Below are 19,642 nucleotides of genomic sequence, written 5' to 3'. Positions count from 1 at the left end.
TCTGGTGAGTGATGTTGGTAATGGGGGAGTATGTATAGGAAATCTCTGTAGCTTCTTCTTAATTTTGTTGAGAACCTAAAACTGCTCTATTTTTTTTAAGTCCCTTAAAATTAAAATAATTAAATTAAAATCTCTTAAAAATTATTAAAAATACGTGCTTGAGGTTGGGGAAGGAATTCAAATATTATAGAAAGATTTGTTGTTCAGTTGCTCAGTCCTGTGTGACTCTTTGCAACCCCATGGACTTCAGCATGCTAGGCTTCTCTGTCCTTCACTATCTCCCAGAGTTTGCTCAAACTCATATGCATTGAATCAATGATGCCAACCGTCTCATTCTCTGTCACACACTTCTCTTCCTGCCTTCAGTCTTTGCCAGCATCAGGGTCTTTTCCAGTGAGTCAGCTCTTCAGGTGGCCAAAGTATTGGAGTTTCAGCTTTAGCATCAGTACTTCCAATGAATATTCAGGACTGATTTCCTTTAGGATTGACTGGTTTTATCTCTTTGCTGTCCAAGGGACTCTCAAGAGTCTTCTCCAGTACCATAGTTCAAAAGCATCAATTCTTTGGTGCTCAGCCTTCTTTATGGGCCAACTCTCACATCCGTACATGACTACTGGAAAAACCATAGCTTTGACTAGATGGACCTTTGTCAGCGAAGTGATATCTCTGCTTTTTAATATGCTGTCTAGGTTTGTCATAGCTTTTCTTTCTTCCAAGGAGCAAGTGTCCTTGATAGAAGTCAAAAAATAAAAAGAACAGTATTTTTAGTTTCTAAGTATCCAGAATCTCATGAATGGTAAAGGGTTTATCACCTTGAAAGTGGTGGGAAACCATCACGGACTTTTAAGCAGGAGAGTGAAAGGGATTTGAAGAGGAAGGAGGTGGAGGCCAGATGGTTGGTTGGGAAATTCTTCAGGCAAGAGGTGTCTGCATTTGGGAGGTAACAAGGGCAAAGAGAGGAGAGGATGGAGGTGGAATACACAGGACTCACACCAGCTGGCTGCCGAGATGAAAGGAAGAGAAGAAAAGATGATGACAAAGTTTCTGGTTTCTTCAAGGTCCTGCCCTGGCCATCCACCACAGATTCATATGAGATCAGGTCAATTTCTCAAATAAAGCTGAAAAAGCTGAAGTTAGCCAAGTCCCCATTTTAAAAAAATCACATGGAAAAGATGAAACAGCAAGATACACATTAAGAAGTCATTCCTTTCTGGAAATACAATAAAAATGATCAATATGTAGAATGGCAAAGATATTTTGCACAATATCTCTTAAAGATCCTTCCTTCCTTCTCTGATTGAGGCATATGTGTGTGCATGGTAAGTCGCTTCAGTCATGTCCAACTCTGCAACTCTATGGACTGTAGACCACCAGTCCCACCAGAATCCCATGGACAGAAGAGCCTGGCAGGCTACATGGGGTCGCAAAGATTCAGACATGACTGACTAATACACTCTCAGAATTTACTATTTATTCTGATTAAACCACAGTCTTGGAGAAAATATGTCTTCAAATAACCATAGCACAGAGAGCTCACCCAGGTGCTCTGTGATGACCTAGACGGGTGGGCTGGTGGGGAGTAGGGTTTGGAGGGAGGTTCAAGAGGAAAGTTCTTATGGCTGATTCACATTGTTGTACAGCATAAATCAACACATTGTAAAGCAATTATCCTCCAGTTTAAAAAAACATTTTTTTTAAGGGGGAGTGTTTCTGTGGGACCGTCAGTAGTGTGCTATACCGTCAATATGCTAAATATACCAAAAGTAGATTTTGCACTTTAATTAATTTCTTTCTCTGTTTCTCGCCCCTTCCAGATAACTTCCAGGATCAAATGAAAAGGGAACTAGCCTACAGAGAAGAAATGGTGCAACAGTTACAAATTGTAAGATGCATTTCTACCTAAAAATAAATTCAAGGTGATGGGTTTATTTTCAAAACCACCTGATACATATGAAGCTGTTCCTGTTGTATGCCTTGAAATCCTTTGGTCCACTTACCTCTCCGCTGGTTTAGATGCTAATTGCCAAGAGATTTACTTAGATGCAGGATAAACAGATGTGTCAGTATGTTTCCTCTAAATGTAACTACCTACCATGTGTTAATGGACAGATGTGTACATCGTCTCTGAGAGTGAACCAGAGGTACCTGCATCGTCTTCCACTGTGCAAACCTCCGAACACAGCGCCCGGCTGTGCCAGAGGCCCAGGGAAGGGCCATTGTCTTTGTCTTCCCCCTCCTTCCACCACCCAGACCTGAGCCGGGCCCACCGCTGCCAATAGAACTTAGTGTAAACACAATTCATCAGTTAAATTCCCTTGAAGGATGATGAAAAGAAACGAATTATTTCTGAATGAGGGATGTTACTCACTCTATCCTAATCGTGTCTGAAAGTGGACACAGACTAAGCTCTATTGATACGGAAACAGGGAAACAGGAGAACACCTACTAATTAGTGGTGTGAGTTTTTTGTTTTTGTTTTTCTTTTTTGAGTTGTTTTTTCTTTTTCTGTTTTCCTCGCCCTTTATCCCCATGCAGACAAAGCTGGTATTATTTATTAGTGCTTTGAAAGTCATCTCCCAAGCTTCCTCATTTTCATGAGTACAATGGGGAAATAATTTCTGCTCAGTTTTTTTAAGATATTTTTAATCATTTGGGTAAAGACATGACACTGATTCTTAATGTTATTCACAGCATGGTTGTTATAATTTGGGTTGTTTGGTGTTTCTGAGCTGGTCCCCGCTATCCTTCTGCCATGAAATGTTCGTCTATGCAGACTCGCCTGTCTTGTCTAGAGAGCCAGGCATCTAGCTCTCTGTCAAGATTATTTAAGAAAGATGGTTATTGATGTTTCCTTCCTGCGTGGGAGAAAATCGTGCTTGCTTTAATGGAGATTGCCGAGAGTCATTTTGAAAGCATCCTTGTATTTCACGCCGTTTTCCCCCATTCTGAGGGCTCTATTAAAAGTGCTGCTAACTCTAACCTTCCTTCTGAGGTTTTCCTGGATCTCAAGTGCTGGTTAACGACTCTCAGTTCTGAAAACCACCTCAACTTAAGATCCTCTTAAATAGGATCTTTCTTCTTGTTTTGGTTTTGTTCGTGTTAGTTTTATTCGCACCTAAATTCATTGGGGGAAGAGAAGCATTTTCTTAATCAGTTGGCCACTAATCCCCCACAGGAGTTAAAAAAAGAAAAGTATCTACTGTTCTTAGCTTTTGATACCTAGATAATAAGAGCTGCTTATTACTTGCTGTGAATTTATGTATTGCTTAATTTGCCCAAAGAAAGAATATAAAGATAGAATCAGAGGTACAAGGATATAAAATTTTAAGACTTTACTTATTTTACATAGGATACAATTTTCAGACTCTTAAAACAAAAATTGCCGTACATGCAACCAAAAATGTGTGACTCCTGGGTAGTGATGAACATAGCAAAATGGGCATTAGGAAAGGAAACTAAATAATTATTTTAGTGCTAGTTATTAAGGCCAGTTATATAACTTTAGTGTCTTAATTTTCTTTGACATTTGGTTTCTTTAGTAAAAGAGGACGTGGCATTGCATCCATGTGATAAGCAGACAGTATTAATAAAGAGAAAAATATCTCATGTCTTTTGAGATATTTGGTATGTGGGATGGTACAAACTAGTATTACAAAATATCATTATTATATTGTATTGCAAAATATTATATCATCATGTAGTCATTTATCTAGATAAGTGTTATTAATTCATATTCCTCTAGATAGTAAATTTTCCTGGTTTCAAATTAAATTCTTTGGGAGGAGTTGGAACATTTCCCCCCGACCCTTGTGCTGCTGCTAAGTCGCTTCAGTCGTGTCCAACTCTGTGCAACCCCATAGGTGGCAGCCCACCAGGCTCCTCTGTCCCTGGGATTCTCCAGGCAAGAACACTGGAGTGGGTTGCCATTTCCTTCTCCAATGCATGAAAGCGAAAAGTGCGAGGGAAGTCGTTCAGTCGTGTCTGACTCTTCGCAACCCCATGGACTGCAGCCCATCAGGTTCCTCCATCCATGGGATTTTCCAGGCAAGAGTACTGGAGTGGGGTGCCATTGCCTTCTCCCCCGACCTTTGTAGGTACCATGTAATTCCTGAAATCCACAAAAGCACATCCACACTGCCAACATGAAAACTAGTGAAATAGGCATGATTTATTCCTACTGTTTCTTCCCCTCCTTTTGTGTCCCCTATCCTGAAATTTCCGGGTCTTCATGTTGCCTTCAACACCAAGCATGGTGTCTAATATCAAATAGCTATCAGTAGACATTGCTGAATTAATCACCACCCATGGATGCCCCTGACTCTGATGATCTTGTGTAGCCATCCTCTTAGTTCTTTTCCTGATTTTCCTGGCTTGGTCCTGATTTCCCCAAATATTTTTTTGTGCTGGGTAGTTACTACCAAAACTATTAAAAAAAGCCTTACTAGTGAATTGTGCATGCGTGCTCAGTTGTGTTCGACTCTGGATGGTAGCCTGCCAGGCTGCTCTGTTCATGGAATTTTCCAGCATAATACTGGAGCGGGTGGCCATTTCCTACTCAAAGAGATCTTCCCCACCCAGGGTTCAAACATGCGTCTCTTGCATCTCCTGCATTGGTAGCGAATTCTTTACCACTGCACCACCTGGGAAGCCCCTCTAGTGAATTACCAGGAGCTTATGTATTTGCTGCACTATCTTTGTGACTAACAGATACAAGCTTTAAGGTCTGCAAACTTGAGTTCAAGATTCATCCTATTCATTCATTCATTCATTCATTCATTGTATCAGTTTCTAAACCAAAGGGACCCATTGAAAGGCCAACCTAGTATCTTGATAGGTATATGATAAGGCACAAGTGCTTAATAAGCATGAAATGCAGATGTAAATCATAAAATGCTATGCCAGTATGAAAAATCAATTTAATGGCATGCTCTTTCCCAAAGTAGTACCTCTGTTAGTGGAACTATTGGCTAAAGGCACATTTGTGCAAGAAGGACTTGTGTTCACACTATACCATCTGCTTTAGAATTGAGGCAGTGGACTCAAGATTTCTTGAAAGGAAACATCCTGTCCCTTATTCAGCTTGTATTTGCTAGAGTACCTGGAGAAAAATGTCTTTAGAATTATATCTAAATCAAGTTGCTAGGTATCACAATTATTGACTTTCTCAGTATTTTTGGTTTAGTGCTCTAATTCATCACTAAATATGGATACATACTTTGTTCCTTGAGAACAGAACAATTCACCAAAATTTTTAATTCAATATGCTTAAATTATTTTATATTTAAAGTGTATAGAGCATATGTTACAGAATAGTCATTTACCTGCAGAATAGGCTTCTTTTCCTTTAAATGAGATGAAAATCTACTGTATCCTGTAGTCATAGAAAATTCAAATATATTAAAACCATCATATTTTGTAACAATTCCCATGGACCCACAATGCATTTATCCTATGCTGTTACACAGTGTTCTTATTCAATATTATATTGAAAGCATCTTGGGTATCATTGCCATAGAAAGAAAACTTATGAATTTCTTTGGTGCCTGCATTTTTAGATTCTCTGCTGACTGTAACTTCTATACTGTTGCTTCCTTTTCCAGTTTGTTAAATGCAAAGCTGTGGTGACTATAGATTCAAATTATTGATTCTCTTTGTACATTTATAAGTGAATGTGCATTTATTTCAATGTGAGATTTAAAGCATATGCAGTTTATTTAACATAACTGGGCCACAAGCTAATTTTTTCTTTTTTTTTACAAATAGCTTAAAATTAGAGTTTTACAGTTCTTAACACAGTTTATGTTATAGTCCTCCACCTCTGCCTTGGGTTTTCAAATGCTTAAAATGTTTTCGTTACCAGACTAGATTTATTCATACAAACAAATATGTTCCTCTCGGTATGAATCAAAAACGTTTTTAGAATTAGCAAGTTCATGAAGATGTTTATTACATTAAATATAATCAAGAGCAAAAGATTTCTCATTCACAAGTGAATTATGATTCTAGGGAAAAAGTATTCCATTTGTAAACAAAACCCATCATCCTTTAGGATTAAGAAGAAAGTGGAAAAACTGTTACAATGTTATATGTAGTTTTTTAAAAAAATTTAAAGGAAATGAAGATATTTTACTAAGTGTATGACATTGTTTTAAAGATTTTTACTAGTGTATGGTTGATTTACAATATTGTGTTAGTTTCAGCTGTACGCAAAGTGAATCAGTTACACATATACATATATCCACTCTTTCTTAGATTCTTTTCCCATATAGGCCATTACAGAGTACTAAGTAGAGTTCCCTGTGCTATACAATAGGAACAAAGAATTTTTAGTTATCCTTATTAGCTATCTATTTTATATATAGTAGTGTGTATATATCAATCCCAATCTCCCAATTTATCCCTCCCCATTTTTAACCCCTGGTAAGCATAAGTTTCTTTCTACATCTATAAGAGTATATGACCTTTAGATTAAAGTTTTTCCAAGGACTAGGATATAATATAATCTACAACATGAGCCGAGATTACTATAATGTCTTGATAACTTTTCTTTTCCATTGCTAATTTGGCAACACCTTTTTTTAAGCAAGTACATATGTGTAGAGGCTACTACCATTAGGTTTGTTCAAGGCATGTCATAGTTGAAGGCATAGTTGTTGAAGACATTAGTCATAGTTCTTGAAGAACATTGTGAAGCTGCAACAGAAAACACACAATAAATGACTGGACTCAGAGTCACATCCTTTGAACTTGCTGGAGTGCTACCAAGGGGCGCATAGATTAAGAAGAAAAAAAAAATGCTTTTAAAATGTGCTGGTCTTTAGGTGCCCTCTACTGTTTTTCCAGAACGCTGCAGTCACACACAGGCGAGGGGAACCGGTCTCAAAGTTCTTCATTCAAAGCCTCAATTAACATCATGTTAGTCCACTAGATTTAGTACTAATGTTTCGTTCATTGTGGACTTGTAAAAAGGCAGTTTACAACTCTCTGATGGTTTGAGCGCTGTGCTTCCTTGCAGGGAAAGGAGCAGTGACAGGTCTTTACCGTTGCTGTAGGAGTGTTCCCTCTTCGGCAAGGACACAGCTTTTCAGAGATATACGGTCTTTTCTTGGAGGTGCTCTGGGATTAACTAGGATGGGAACTTGCCCAAATTTGTACTCTCTGAACCTGGAAAGTTTTTTAAAATATGTTTTACATATTTTTAAAAGGTTGATCCAACACTTTATTTTTAGAAAATATCCCTGGGTCCCTAGAGGATTTTGATTTTGTGACTAAATGTGTAACACATCAGAGAACTTTATCTAAGTCTGAACATCTGTGGAAGCTGCCTTAAGATTCTCCAAGAGATAGGCTTTGACTAAAGTGGGTCCTCTTCCAAGTATTGATCCATTGCCTTGCATTTTGACAATGCAGTCACTTGTTTCTAAGTTATATATCCTTTTTCACATCTTTCTCTTTTTGAGATGTAGATCCACTTTAATGTCTGAGCTCAGGCTAACTCTCTCTTGGCACAAACTAGGAAATTATCCTTTTTGGCAAAATCTCAATACTTTTGATACTCTAGAGCCAACTAGGTAATTTACAAGTTACATAATAACTTTCAGAGGTTTTTGTCCATGCCAATCTTGGTGATTTCCAAGCTGATCAAGATGAAAAGAAAGCTTTTATGAATTCTAATATGTGGGGTTTACATGGCATAATTATCTTAAATGGAGCCTCTAAGGTCATGAGCTTCCCAAGTTAGGGAAGACAGAACCTGATGCACCACCAATCATAAAAGTGCCCATTACTTGATGTATCATAAGAAAAGGAAGCTTCTAACTATTATTCTAAGATGCCATCAATCATAGTACAGCCAATTTCAGAAATGTTAAAATGTGAGGGGGAAGAGTGTATCTTAGAATCAGTGAAATAGGATAGTTTCCATGAGCAACTGGGCCGTGTGCTAATATATTCTTTATCTATCATTCATGATTTAGGACTTGGAATTAATAATTCTCAGCTCACAATGTGAGATGAACAATTCTTCACACAGATCTAAATTTCAATCTGGAGATTTGAGGATCAAATGTGCTTATTTGGAAATGTCCTTTTTTTTCCCTGAGTCCTCTTAAAGAATTTCCTTATCAGCTTCCCATCTTAATGAGATGCTGCATTGCTGTTTCTGAAAAAAAAAGAAAGAGAAAGGCATTCTGACTTAGATGTGAAGGTAGTGCCCTTCAGGCAGTTTTATTTAGGTTAGGGTGAGTAGTTTTCTGGCTTTGATGAGATGGCTCATGGTGATATTAACTTATCTCATGTAGTGCCTGGTACAGAAGATACTTACTAAATATTTGTGGCATCTAATCTTGATGTTGAGAATGCTTTCTAAATGCAAGAGTGACCCAAATGCATTTTATTAGGTAATTCTCTATACCCCAAGGTTTACATCTTTTCCACTTGTTATCCTAAATAATAGAATTCCATTCACGGCTCTCTGATAGCATTCATCTAAAGAGAGAGGTGATCCGTGGATTTTGGGCATATTGTTTCATACAACATAGTGGAAAATCAAGGTTGAAGTATGTCTCTGTTAATAGCAGGTATAGCATAACACAGAGTGAAAAGACGAGGTACCTAGAGTAGGTCCCTGTGTAACTGTTCTTGTCATAGTTATCTAGCTGACCTTAGCTCTTGTCCTCAAGTGTGGGATTAGGACGCTGACCTTTTTATGGTCCTGATGAAGCAACGCCAGTGCTGCTATTCTGCCCTTTATCGGATATGACTCTATCGTATACATCCATGTTGTAGTTGTGTATCTGGACACTGAGACAGTTATTTTCGTTTTCTCTCTTTTTCATCAAAAAGACTGTTTGATTTGACAAACTGGTTTTTATGGCCAACTGGTGCAGTTAATTTAGTCACTAGCATCACTGTAGATTTGTAGCTCCTTCCCGTTAATAAAGGTTCATATTTATGCACCGGTAGCTCAGGAGAGCAAAACATAAATATACTGGGAATGTGAGGAATGTCTCAAACAAGACACAAAATATTGCTTAATTGAGTGGCTATAATTTTATTTCCTTCGCTGCTTTTACATCATATCAGCCATAGTTCATGTTACATTCTAGAGGGCTGAGTGTTTCTTTAAATGTAAAGTAGACTTATATCACTAGAATTCTGAACTTAATCTTGTATAATGAAGGTAAGTAACATAACTAGATTTAATGGAGAGGCAAATCTAAATAATAATATACAGGTAGTCCAATTTCAGTTGTTTGAATTTTCTAGCATATCAAGTGTGATGGACTTTCATTCAAAGCCCCGGTATTGAAAAGTATTTTTTAAGTTTCAGGTAGAATTCTCAAGGGTCATATTTCCATTCAGTGCAATTACTTCTGATGCTTTTTAGTAGTTACTGGGAAATTACCCAGAGTAATAGTTTGCATTTAGTTAGTTAATCTTATTTGTGATTTATAATGAGATATTTTATCGCTCTAGTTAAATGAAAAGTTACATTGAACTAGCTTGTAATCACATTCTTGTTTGTGACCTTGGACGTAAGAATACCATATTATTAAATGAAAGTTTTTTTTAACTTCTTAAGTCAAATGTCACATAGGAACCTCAGAGACTAGCTGTAGCAACAGTCTAGTGTGATCATCTGTTCTGTCCCGAAATGCTTTCTAATGGGCCTTAGGAATGCTGTATCCCAGAAGCGCCACACTGCTGGGGAGAATGGAGACCTTTTCTCCTCAGGGCAGATCCACTGGCATTCAAATCACTAGGCACAATGAAGGGTAAGGGTCTCCATTACACATCTGTCTCCAAGTTTAGCTCACCTGGAGAGTTTTGCTTGTTTTTATCTTACAGATTCCCTATGCAGCAAGCTTGATCAGGAAAGAAAAGCTTGGTGCCCATCTCAGCAAAAGCTAAAAGGTGAGCTCACCAGAGAAAACTCTCTGAGTTGCTTGCTTATGTTCCTCACTGATGTACTTGATGGTAGGCCCCTAGCACCGAGGGCTGGGTGGTGCTGCATCCTGTGTTTAAGCTGATACACTGTTGAACTTCATTCTGGGCCTGGGACTTCCTTAATGAAAAGCTATGCGCATCTTACAAATTCTACGGAAATTTTCTAAAGCTAAGGAAATTCTCAAGTCAGTCTTGCACATGTGATCTTCGTTCTGTTTTGAGGTTTTCTGCTCCTTCTGGTTCCTCCTAACACCCTGATTCCCGGTATGCTGAAGGAAATCAGAATGTCTAAAGCCATGCTTATTATGTTTCTTCTTCTTTGCTCTCTTCTTTGCTCAAATGCTTGCTGAAATCCAGCTTTCAGTGAGTTACTGGCAGATGGTGCTGTGAATAACCACAGAAGACATAGACCTTCGAGAACTTCTTCTGCACGTTTAGCCATTCATTCTTTTATAAAACAGTCCTTGTTTCTCTACAGATGAAGCTGGATCCAATGTCACATATCTGGCTACAATTTAAAAGACAAGAATTCTGGACACCTAGGGGAAAGAAGACAGTAAAAGTTCAATGACCGTATTCAGTTCAGTTCAGTTCAATCGCTCAGTCGTGTCCGACTCTTTGTGACCCCATGAACCGCAGCACGCCAGGCCTCCCTGTCCATCACCAACTCCCGGAGTTTACCCAAACTCATGTCCATTGAGTCGGTGAAGCCATCCAACCATCTCATCCTCTGTCGTCCCCTTTTCCTCCTGCCCTCAATCTTTCCCAGCATCAGGGTCTTTTCCAATGAGTCAGCTCTTCACATCAGGTGGCCAAAGTATTGGAGTTTCAGCTTCAACATCAGTCCTTCCTATGAACACCCAGGACTAATCTCCTTTAGGATGGACTGGTTGGATCTCCTTGCAGTCCAAGGGACTCTCAAGAGTCTTCTCCAACACCACAGTTCAAAATACTCAGAATATACCTAAACATTTCAAAAACAACTTTTTATGATATAGAAGAAGATATATATAATTATTAGAGCTGAAGGAATGCAAAGCTAGGACACTGTTGTTTTTGTAGAAATACATTAAAATGACCTAGCAGCTAGAACAGCTAAATCAGTGAAAAACTTAGATGTCAGAAGTGGTGTTTGTGCGTGCTCGTGGCCAACTAGGATTGTGGTCATTTATCAATTTTATTCATTCCCATCAGAATGATTCTACCCACTCCTTCCCTCTGGAACCTATTTTCAACTCAATAGAATTTACTGGCAAAAAAAAAAAATAATAATTCTATGCAATGCAGGTTCGTGGTTCCTTTTCTTTCCTTCATGTTTCTCTTCTGCCTGTCACAAGCTTCCTCTACTATGCACGCATGACAGTTCTACTTCTTGCCATCATCTTTATTAGTGATGCATGCATGCATGCTAAGAGGCTTCAGTCAGGTCCGACTGTTTGTGACCTTGTGGACTGTAGCACACCAGGCTGTTCTGTCCAGGGGATTCTCCAGGCAAAAATACTGGAGTGGGTTGCCATGCCCTCCTCCAGGGGATCTTCCTGACCCAAGGATCTAACCCACGTCTCTTACATCTCTTGCATTGGCAGGTGGGTTCTTTACCACTAGCACTGTCTGGGAAGTCCCTTATTAGTGATAATCTTCAGTATTTGTCTTAAACAATTGTATGTATGTCACATTTCATTAGGAGCTCAACTTTCTTTCCAAGACAGTCTCTCATTCATATGCTTTCCCTTAATTTTATGCACAGGGAACCGAGATACGGTGAAGAGAGATATGATGTTTTATGTCTCTGTTGCAAAACCAGGAAGTGAGTCTAGGCCTCCTGACTTTAAGTGCAGTATCCCATGGATGGAGGAGCCTGGTAGGCTGCAGTCCATGGGGTTGCTAAAAGTCGGACACAACTGAGCAACTTCACTTTCACTTTCCACTTTCCTGCATTGGAGAAGGAAATGGCAACCCACTCCAGTGTTCTTGCCTGGAGAATCCCAGGGACGGGGGGAGCCTGGTGGGCTGCCATCTATGGGGTCACACAGAGTCGGACACTACTGAAGTGACTTGGCAGCAGCAGCAACTTAGTCCTGATACAGTGACTTCCGTGAGCAGATGTTTAGCAACAGAGTTACTCGGATAATAAGTCATTCTGTTTTGAGACACTCAGATATTGTCATTCTGTTTCCGCCTGCATGAAGTCATACACTTACACAAATGCACCTGTGAGTTTGGCCTCATTCTGTACATTCAGGTATTTTTCTTAAGTCTGAAGTTGATTTGAGGTGCTTTCTTTCTCACTTTTATAGACCAGGTTTGTCCCAGCAGTGTGAAATAAATAATTTTAGGACATTAAGTCTAATAAATCTTAATGCAGGATATCAAGGTAATCAGAGCAAGAATCATCCAAATGAATTCTGATAAGCCCATATATATAAAAGCTTGAAAATATCAAACTACTTTTCTTTCAAATCAAAGAGTAAATACTGGAATGTGCTTTTAAAGTCACCTTTTCACTGAAGTATAGCACAGTCAGCAAAGCCTACAAATTACCAAGTTATACAAGTTGTGAAGTCAAGAACTCAAAGCTCAGTGAACTCGCTTGGGTTCTAGCACCTTGTGCCTCTTTCCAATCACTCCCCTGACCCCAGAAGACTGGGTTTGCTTGTTTTTGAACTTTAGCAAAGGACATTATAGGGAACATTCTCTTGTATTTGGCTTTTTTCACTCCATCTTTGTGATACATCCATTAGACTGTAGTTTGATTTATACTTAGGCACTTCAATAAACTCTTTTTACCCGTCCACTTCCCCAATTCATCTTCTCTACTTGTCGCACATGAGCTGCTCTCCACCTGCAAAATGAAGACCTACCACCCTAAACCACGCCTTTGATGGTGGCATAGTGTACAGCGAGGTGGAAAAAAAAAGATTGATTTGTGTTTAGTAAGTAATGCTTCCTCCATGCTGATTTTGTTTCCATCCTTGCAGACAATAGGGATTTCTCTAAGTAGACCCTGGTGCTTTCAGAAGATTAGTGGTTACTTAAATGCTGAGCTAAATCAGCCAAGCAGAGAATCACAACCATATTGTTAGAGGCAGTATTTGATTCTCAACATGCCAAGCCTGCAAGGAATTACCCCAGGAGAGATGACAAAATAAAAATCATTACGCCAAGGGAGAGAGACAAATTCTGTCTTGCTGAGTGACCACAGGTTTCCAAATTAGGGACTGATGCATTCATGTCTTACGCAAGAGTGACCTTAAGGTAGTGTGCTGTGTTCTTGCCACCCAGTGGATTCCAGTGTGACTATTAGGAGGAGGAAGCTTTTCAAAACCACAGGCAGTCCACTTAATAAGCTGAGCAAGTACTGCCACATATCACTGCTCTACAAATCTTGTTTGTCCTGCATTAGGACACCAGAGATTCCATGTCAAATAAAAATAAAAGTTCACCCATACCAAGGGACTAACTATGCAGTTCCATTAGAAGAGCCAAATTGTGTTTTTAACAAGACCAACCTCAAAATTTAGGTGTATACACTGAATAACTCTTAATTTTCCCTTGATAACTCCTTACAGATCCATTATCCATGGATTCATCGAAACCTTTCATCAACCTAGGCATAGCTCCCTTTGGGGCAATGAATTCTATTTGTTTAGCTGCCAGCTGTGTAAACTGTAGTTTATTTATCTTTCAACTACCTCCTAAAACAAGCCCTTGTAGATTAGACATTGTACTGTTCTGTGCATTCGCTTTATCATGAGCTCACAAGTACAATGGAAGTGATTTGAAAAATATTGCAACATGTTGTGCATATTATCCTTTCATCTGGAACTGTTCTTAACACCAGAATTATTCCTGGTGGTCTTTCTTACCTTCAGTCATTAATGCGCCCCAGTTCCTACACAGATGTTACAGTGTAATGTGTGTGAAATCTGCACCGCAAATAAAAATGTCATGATGTTAACACCAATTTAATATTATTTTACATTCTTTTTTCCCAAACTCTGTTTAACATTATACAAATGTCATCCCTGTGACTCAGTGAAACACGTGTGTCTTTCACAGAGAACAGGATCATTTTTTACAAGTAAAAAGTGAATCATAGGTATGGCTCATTCATAGTCATAAAGAAACTTGCTGAACAAGCTGGAAATAATAATAACTGGCATTCAGTGAGCACTAACCATGCCAGATACTTGGTCAAATTCTCTGCCACATTCTCTCTTTTGATTATTACAACTCTTTACGGTTGATCCTATTACTGTCTCCATTTCATCCATGAGATCACAGAGGTTCAGTGAGGTCACTTAGCTAGAAAGTGACAAAGCCAGGATTCAATACGGGTCTGTTTAACACTAAGCCCCTTCTCTGTCTTTCCAGGATCATTGGGCTGGTTTTGAAAGAGTCTGGCTTCTAAATCTGACTCTACTACCCTATGTCATCTTAAGGAATTTCATTTACTATCTTTGAGGCTCCTTCTTATCTATGAAATGTGGATGGCCAAACCTGATCAAAACCTCCATCAGTTGTAAATGTTGACTGTCACTCTTGAATGCCAGTCTTCTGCTAAATTCTCTCTTTCCCACAAACGAGCTGTTTTTATTAAAGTCTGTTCAAAACCCTAGATAATACCCAAGGGTATAAGCCACCTACTTTTGGCCTTCTTTCTGCATTTTTCTTCATCACTGATTGCCTCTTTACATCCTTATAGAGAGTTTGAAAATGTGATTTTTTTCCCTATGCTAACAACATCTAGCTCTTTAGTAAACTATCACTTTTACTGCACTTCTGGGATAACTGCTATTAAAAAATGGCAAGAAAAAGGCCTTAAAAGGGTTTGGAGAAATTGTAATTGAACACTTTGTGCTTTCCTTTTGTAACAATCAAAAATAAAGGGTTAGGGCTGGGTAGCATGTCTATTTCTCTCCTCTGATGTCAAACAAGAGTCTTCATTGAGAATGAGAGTGTGCTACCATATTTCTCTGTGTGTGTGTGTGTGTGTGTGTGTGTGCACGTGCGTGCGCACACATGTGTGCTCAGTAGCTCGGTTGTGTCTAAGTGCTTTATGTCAACTATTTTATCTTCACACCAACCTATTGAGAGAAGTACTGCTACTCTCTTCATTCTACAGCTGAGCATACCAAATGCAGAGATGAGTCAGTTGTGTGGTCTCACTGCTAACAAGCGGCAGGATCTGACCCAGGTTGCCCGCACTTCATCCACTCTCCCCTGACTTGTAACCTGAAATCATGACTTAATTCACATCTTACATTATCAGTTATAAATACACGGTTAATAAACCGATCCAGTGGTCCCATTGATGTTGAATGGCAAAACCTCCAGTCATACCTCTAGAGCTGCCCTAACACCCAGAACAAGAAAAACAGATATTACCTGGACCATCCAGCCAAAGCCAGCAGGGCACCAGCGCCTGTAACTCTGCCTGCCCCTTTACCACAGGCTGTCTGTCTTAATGTTTGCTCACAACAAATCGGAGTCTCTGGAACCCAACAAAATGACCTTACTGTGAAGTAAGGGTAGCAAACCGGCAGGCTCTGATGTAATAGTTCTCGTTTGGCTCAGTGTCAGCAGAGATGTATAATCTAAGCTGGCAGGCAAACACGTGGGGGAAGGAAGATGCTTTCATGGTCACTTGTTTAAACATTTTTATCTAAACTGTACTAAAGATGTCTCCTTTTAAGGATATACTGAATATTACTTTAAATGTTTTAAAATTATCTGATTGTATCATACTGAGGTTGTCATTCTGTGCTTTTTGTCTTATTCCAGGTACACAGAACCACTTCCTCTTGTGCCCTTGTAAGACACAGCCTGCCCCTGAGCACTTGGGACCCGCACAGAGACTGCAAATGGAAAGAGCTTGGGAATGAGATAGAAAATCAGGTTCGGGAGAACCCAAGGACAAGTGACCTCAAAGCAGCGTGGACAACCATGTAAAATAGACCGTAGCGGCCATTCACTCGTGGGGGGAGGGGGGAGCCAACCAGAGCAGTCAGTGCTTGTCGCATCTTTTGGTGGAACCAAAGTTCGAGTCTGTGTTTTTAAAGGCCAACTGAACCCAGAGCGTGGGAATGCTGTTAGCCAACCGGGGTGGGAAACCCATGGACAGTCCCGGGGGATCTCAGGGCTGCACAATTGGAGAGAGCAGCTCTACAAGACTGCCTTTTACATCTGAAGAAGTGATTCTTGGTGGAAAGACAACACGAGACCTGTCCTAGAAGCAGGGATCGTGTTTCAGCAGCTAGGATGGTATCAGCCGTACGAACCTGCTTTTCCTAGCAAACTGGACAGACTTGTGTGTGGCCCCTTCCTCTCTGGTACTTTGCCTGCTGTATGAATGAAGATTGTATTCCTCTGGAAATATTTTACAGTCTAATATTGAGTGTAATTAAGAATATAATCATGTTATCAAAAATGGTATTTAACTCTGTTGTAGTTTCTTTAACATTCATGTGGATAAAAAGTCTATAATAAAAAAACTATGAAGTAAAAGTTGTGTTCATGTAATTATAAACATCTGCTTAGGGGCAACACTAATACTTTTTAGAATTATTTTGGCTTAAAATGTTTGAATACATTATTTTTGGAAATGGAATTCCTTCAGAAATGGTTATTAAAGTCTAAGTTTGCCTTTGGCCATTGTCAGCAGCTGGAGTCCTCCCCATCATGATGGTATCTTTGTATGGATAAGGAAAGGTTCTAAATTTTGACTATGTCTTCTAACAGTATTGGTGAGGGAGTCGGTAGTGTGCCTTTCTCCTTACTGTGATGTTGACTCAAAGTCTGTGAGATAATTTTATGCCAAAAATTCTGCCTCTCAGATGAAAGAGATAGGCCAAAATGGTGACCCTCTGGAGCCAGGATTTCTAAATTCTGAGTTGAATGGAAGTCTACCGTGGATGCTTTCCTGCCCTGGAATTGCTGAAGACCATCCTAACTGACCAATGGCATCCCTTGACAGATTTCAGATGAAGTTTAAAATGCATTGCCATGATATTTAATACTTACTCCCCACCGTCTTCATTATCATGAACCATCAACACAAGCTTCACAATTAGCCCACCTTTGAGATAAATTTTCTTATCCTTATCTGCTGCATTAAGAAACCAAAGGAGGGAGACTCATTAGTGATTTTCTTCCCAGCCCATGAAGGACAGGAAGCTGGATCAGAGAAGGGATATAAACAAAGTCCTGGGGTCTGAGGACAGGTCCCCAGTGACACTAGCAAAAAACAACGTGAAGACGCTGCATCTGACCGCCAAGAGGAGGTTCTTTCAGGAGCCCGGGTGTGGGGCTCACACAGCCTTTCGGACATGACACACATTTCTGAAACTAGCACCCATGCTTGGCACGAGGAGAGAAGCTGGTCAGTCAAGCTGATGGAGAATTGTCTCCTACAGAGGCTCTAGATTACACGTAGGGATGGAAGCCTAGCATCCTTAGCTTTGTACTCTAAGCCAATAACACCGGAAGTGACAGAAAATTACCAGGAAAGGCACAGACCTATCTTCATGACCAGCCACCAGGGGACAGCAGAGGTCATCTTCTGCAGAAACTAAGGGACCAGATAACTTTTCAGAGGAAGAGCAGAAGCTCCAGAGGAGCAATAACTAAAGACTTGCAGATGAATTTAAAGTTTTTTTCTTAAGCAGCCATGTAAACAAGGTGGGCCACAGTATATAGGGTCTCAAAGAGTCGGATACGACTGAAGTGACTTGGCACACATGCAAGCAAGCCTGAAATGTCATTTTTTTCTTTCCAGTTGCAGCTTTATTTGTCTCAGAGTTATTAGTGCTAAAATACCAGCAAATGATCTTGCAGCAAAAGAAAAATTAGAACCAGATAACTTAAAATATGTCTGAGAGCCTAGACAAGTTATTCATGGCATAGCCCTGAATTGAGTTAATGGTCAAGCTCAGAGTGGGAGACCATTGATTGACCTCTGCTGCTAGAATGCTGAAACTACATTAATGCCTTGTGGATCTCCAGCTAAATTCCAGGTTCCATGGAAGCCCAGCTCTGCGGCTTTCCTTGAGTGGTGGAGACTCCTGTTTCCTTTTTCTCATGGCCTCAGAGTCCCCCCATCTTTCAAGGGTTTTTGTTTTCTTTTTAATCAGACTGAGTCTATTCCTCACAAACACTGGTGCTTATCAATCCTCCATGCAACTCTGAAGTTACGCACGAAAATCTTCAGAAGGAAATCCAGCATATAATATGGTAACATCAATAACCCATTTATTTTCTCGTTGAGCAGAGTAAATGCCTCCTCTCTGTTCTAGCGCCGTATCCTAGCAATGCTTGATGCTTCTAAGTTGGAACAAAAAGAATTTGTCCCTAAAACTTGATGTGATTGTGTTATCTGAGCTGCCTTGTGGAAACAGACAGAACATCCATCTAGAATACCACATGGGGCTAAAAATAAAGCTACCCTCCAGAAGGACAAATAAAATCCTTGGCTCCATGAAATGACAGCCAGAAGACACTGTATTCTTTATTTCAACTATTTTATCATTCCAAGGTTAGCCCACATATTAGCAAATGTAGAATATGAGCATTGCAAATGAAAGTTCTGTTTTAATTCCAAATGAAATTATAAGATCAGAAAAGGCAATAGCAAATCAAAGCAGAAGTCCCAGCCCATTCTATTGGGATAGACCAGACAGTTCAGACTGATGCTTTTGATCCTCAGAATGCTTGAGAATTGCTCATCTATTTGCCACAGGCAAGGAGAATGGGACATCATTTCCCAATTTCCTTAAATTGTGCAAGAAGTATAGCCTCAGCTCTTTGGAAAATAGACAAGAATTCTCTCCTAGCTACAGGGGATATAAATGAGAAGAGAGGAACACTTTCATTTATGGGTAAGAGTTTAAAGCAGCCTTGGTCAGCAGTGAGGAAGGTCAGAGAAGGGGAAAACCATAGCCATTCTAAGGACAGGTAACCATGTCATTCATTGGGGTGAAAGTGAAAGTGTTAGTTGCTCAGTCATGTCCGACTTTTTGCGATCCCATGGATTGCAGCCTGCCAGCCTCCTCTGTTCATGGAATTCCCCAGGCAAGAATACTGGAGTAGGTAGCCATGCTCTTCTCCAGGGGATCTTCCCTACCCAGGAATCAAACCTGGGTCTCCCGCACTGCAGGTACTTCCAGCCAATTTCAGGCCGGATGAAGAGAGCTCCTTTGTCTTGCTCTACAAGTTGAGTGCACAAAGCTCAAGTGTGACCATCTTACAAGATTCCCCATACACAACTGATGTCACAGTTTGCAATTATATACTCTGTCTGGGCAGGTACACACCGTAAACTATATAAGGGCAGGGAAGGTTTGTTTCCGCTCACTACCATCTCCCTAGTGCTGAGAATAGTCTATGGCATGCAGTAGCGATACCAAACATTCTTTGCTGAGCAAGTTGAATGAATCTCATTTGTTTTCTTTGGGCCACTCATAAGAGTCGCTCATTTCACTGTTACTACTTTAAACTCAAAAAATTTTGACATTTCATTTGGTTTAAGATGCCTCTATGTGGCAAATTGCTGGTTGCTCTCCAACAGACTATTCTCAGACAGCAATACACCTTGATAAAAGACTGCCTTTCCCAGCTTACATGCTGTCAGATGTGGCCAAGATGATGGAGGCAGAAATATGTGGAACTTTCAAGAGGGTCCCTTCAAAAGAGTTTG

At 39.8% G+C, this 19,642-nt stretch overlaps 1 protein-coding gene across 1 annotated transcript in view; it reads left to right on the top strand.

Moving 5' to 3' along the window:
• SKOR2 (SKI family transcriptional corepressor 2) overlaps nucleotides 1-16,455 on the top strand; it is a 41,756-nt gene extending 25,301 nt beyond the window's left edge. The window contains exons 6-8 of the mRNA XM_055558944.1: nucleotides 1,815-1,882; nucleotides 9,850-9,915; nucleotides 15,733-16,455. Of these exons, the coding sequence (XP_055414919.1) occupies nucleotides 1,815-1,882; nucleotides 9,850-9,912 (131 nt within the window). The 3' untranslated portion in view covers nucleotides 9,913-9,915; nucleotides 15,733-16,455. The remainder of the gene's footprint in view (nucleotides 1-1,814; nucleotides 1,883-9,849; nucleotides 9,916-15,732) is intronic.
• Nucleotides 16,456-19,642: the final 3,187 nt, after the last annotated feature.

The sequence above is a fragment of the Bubalus kerabau genome, chromosome 21 (genome assembly GCF_029407905.1).
Source record: "Bubalus kerabau isolate K-KA32 ecotype Philippines breed swamp buffalo chromosome 21, PCC_UOA_SB_1v2, whole genome shotgun sequence".
Lineage (NCBI taxonomy): Eukaryota > Metazoa > Chordata > Mammalia > Artiodactyla > Bovidae > Bubalus > Bubalus kerabau.
This window is presented reverse-complemented; position numbering and strand designations above follow the sequence as displayed.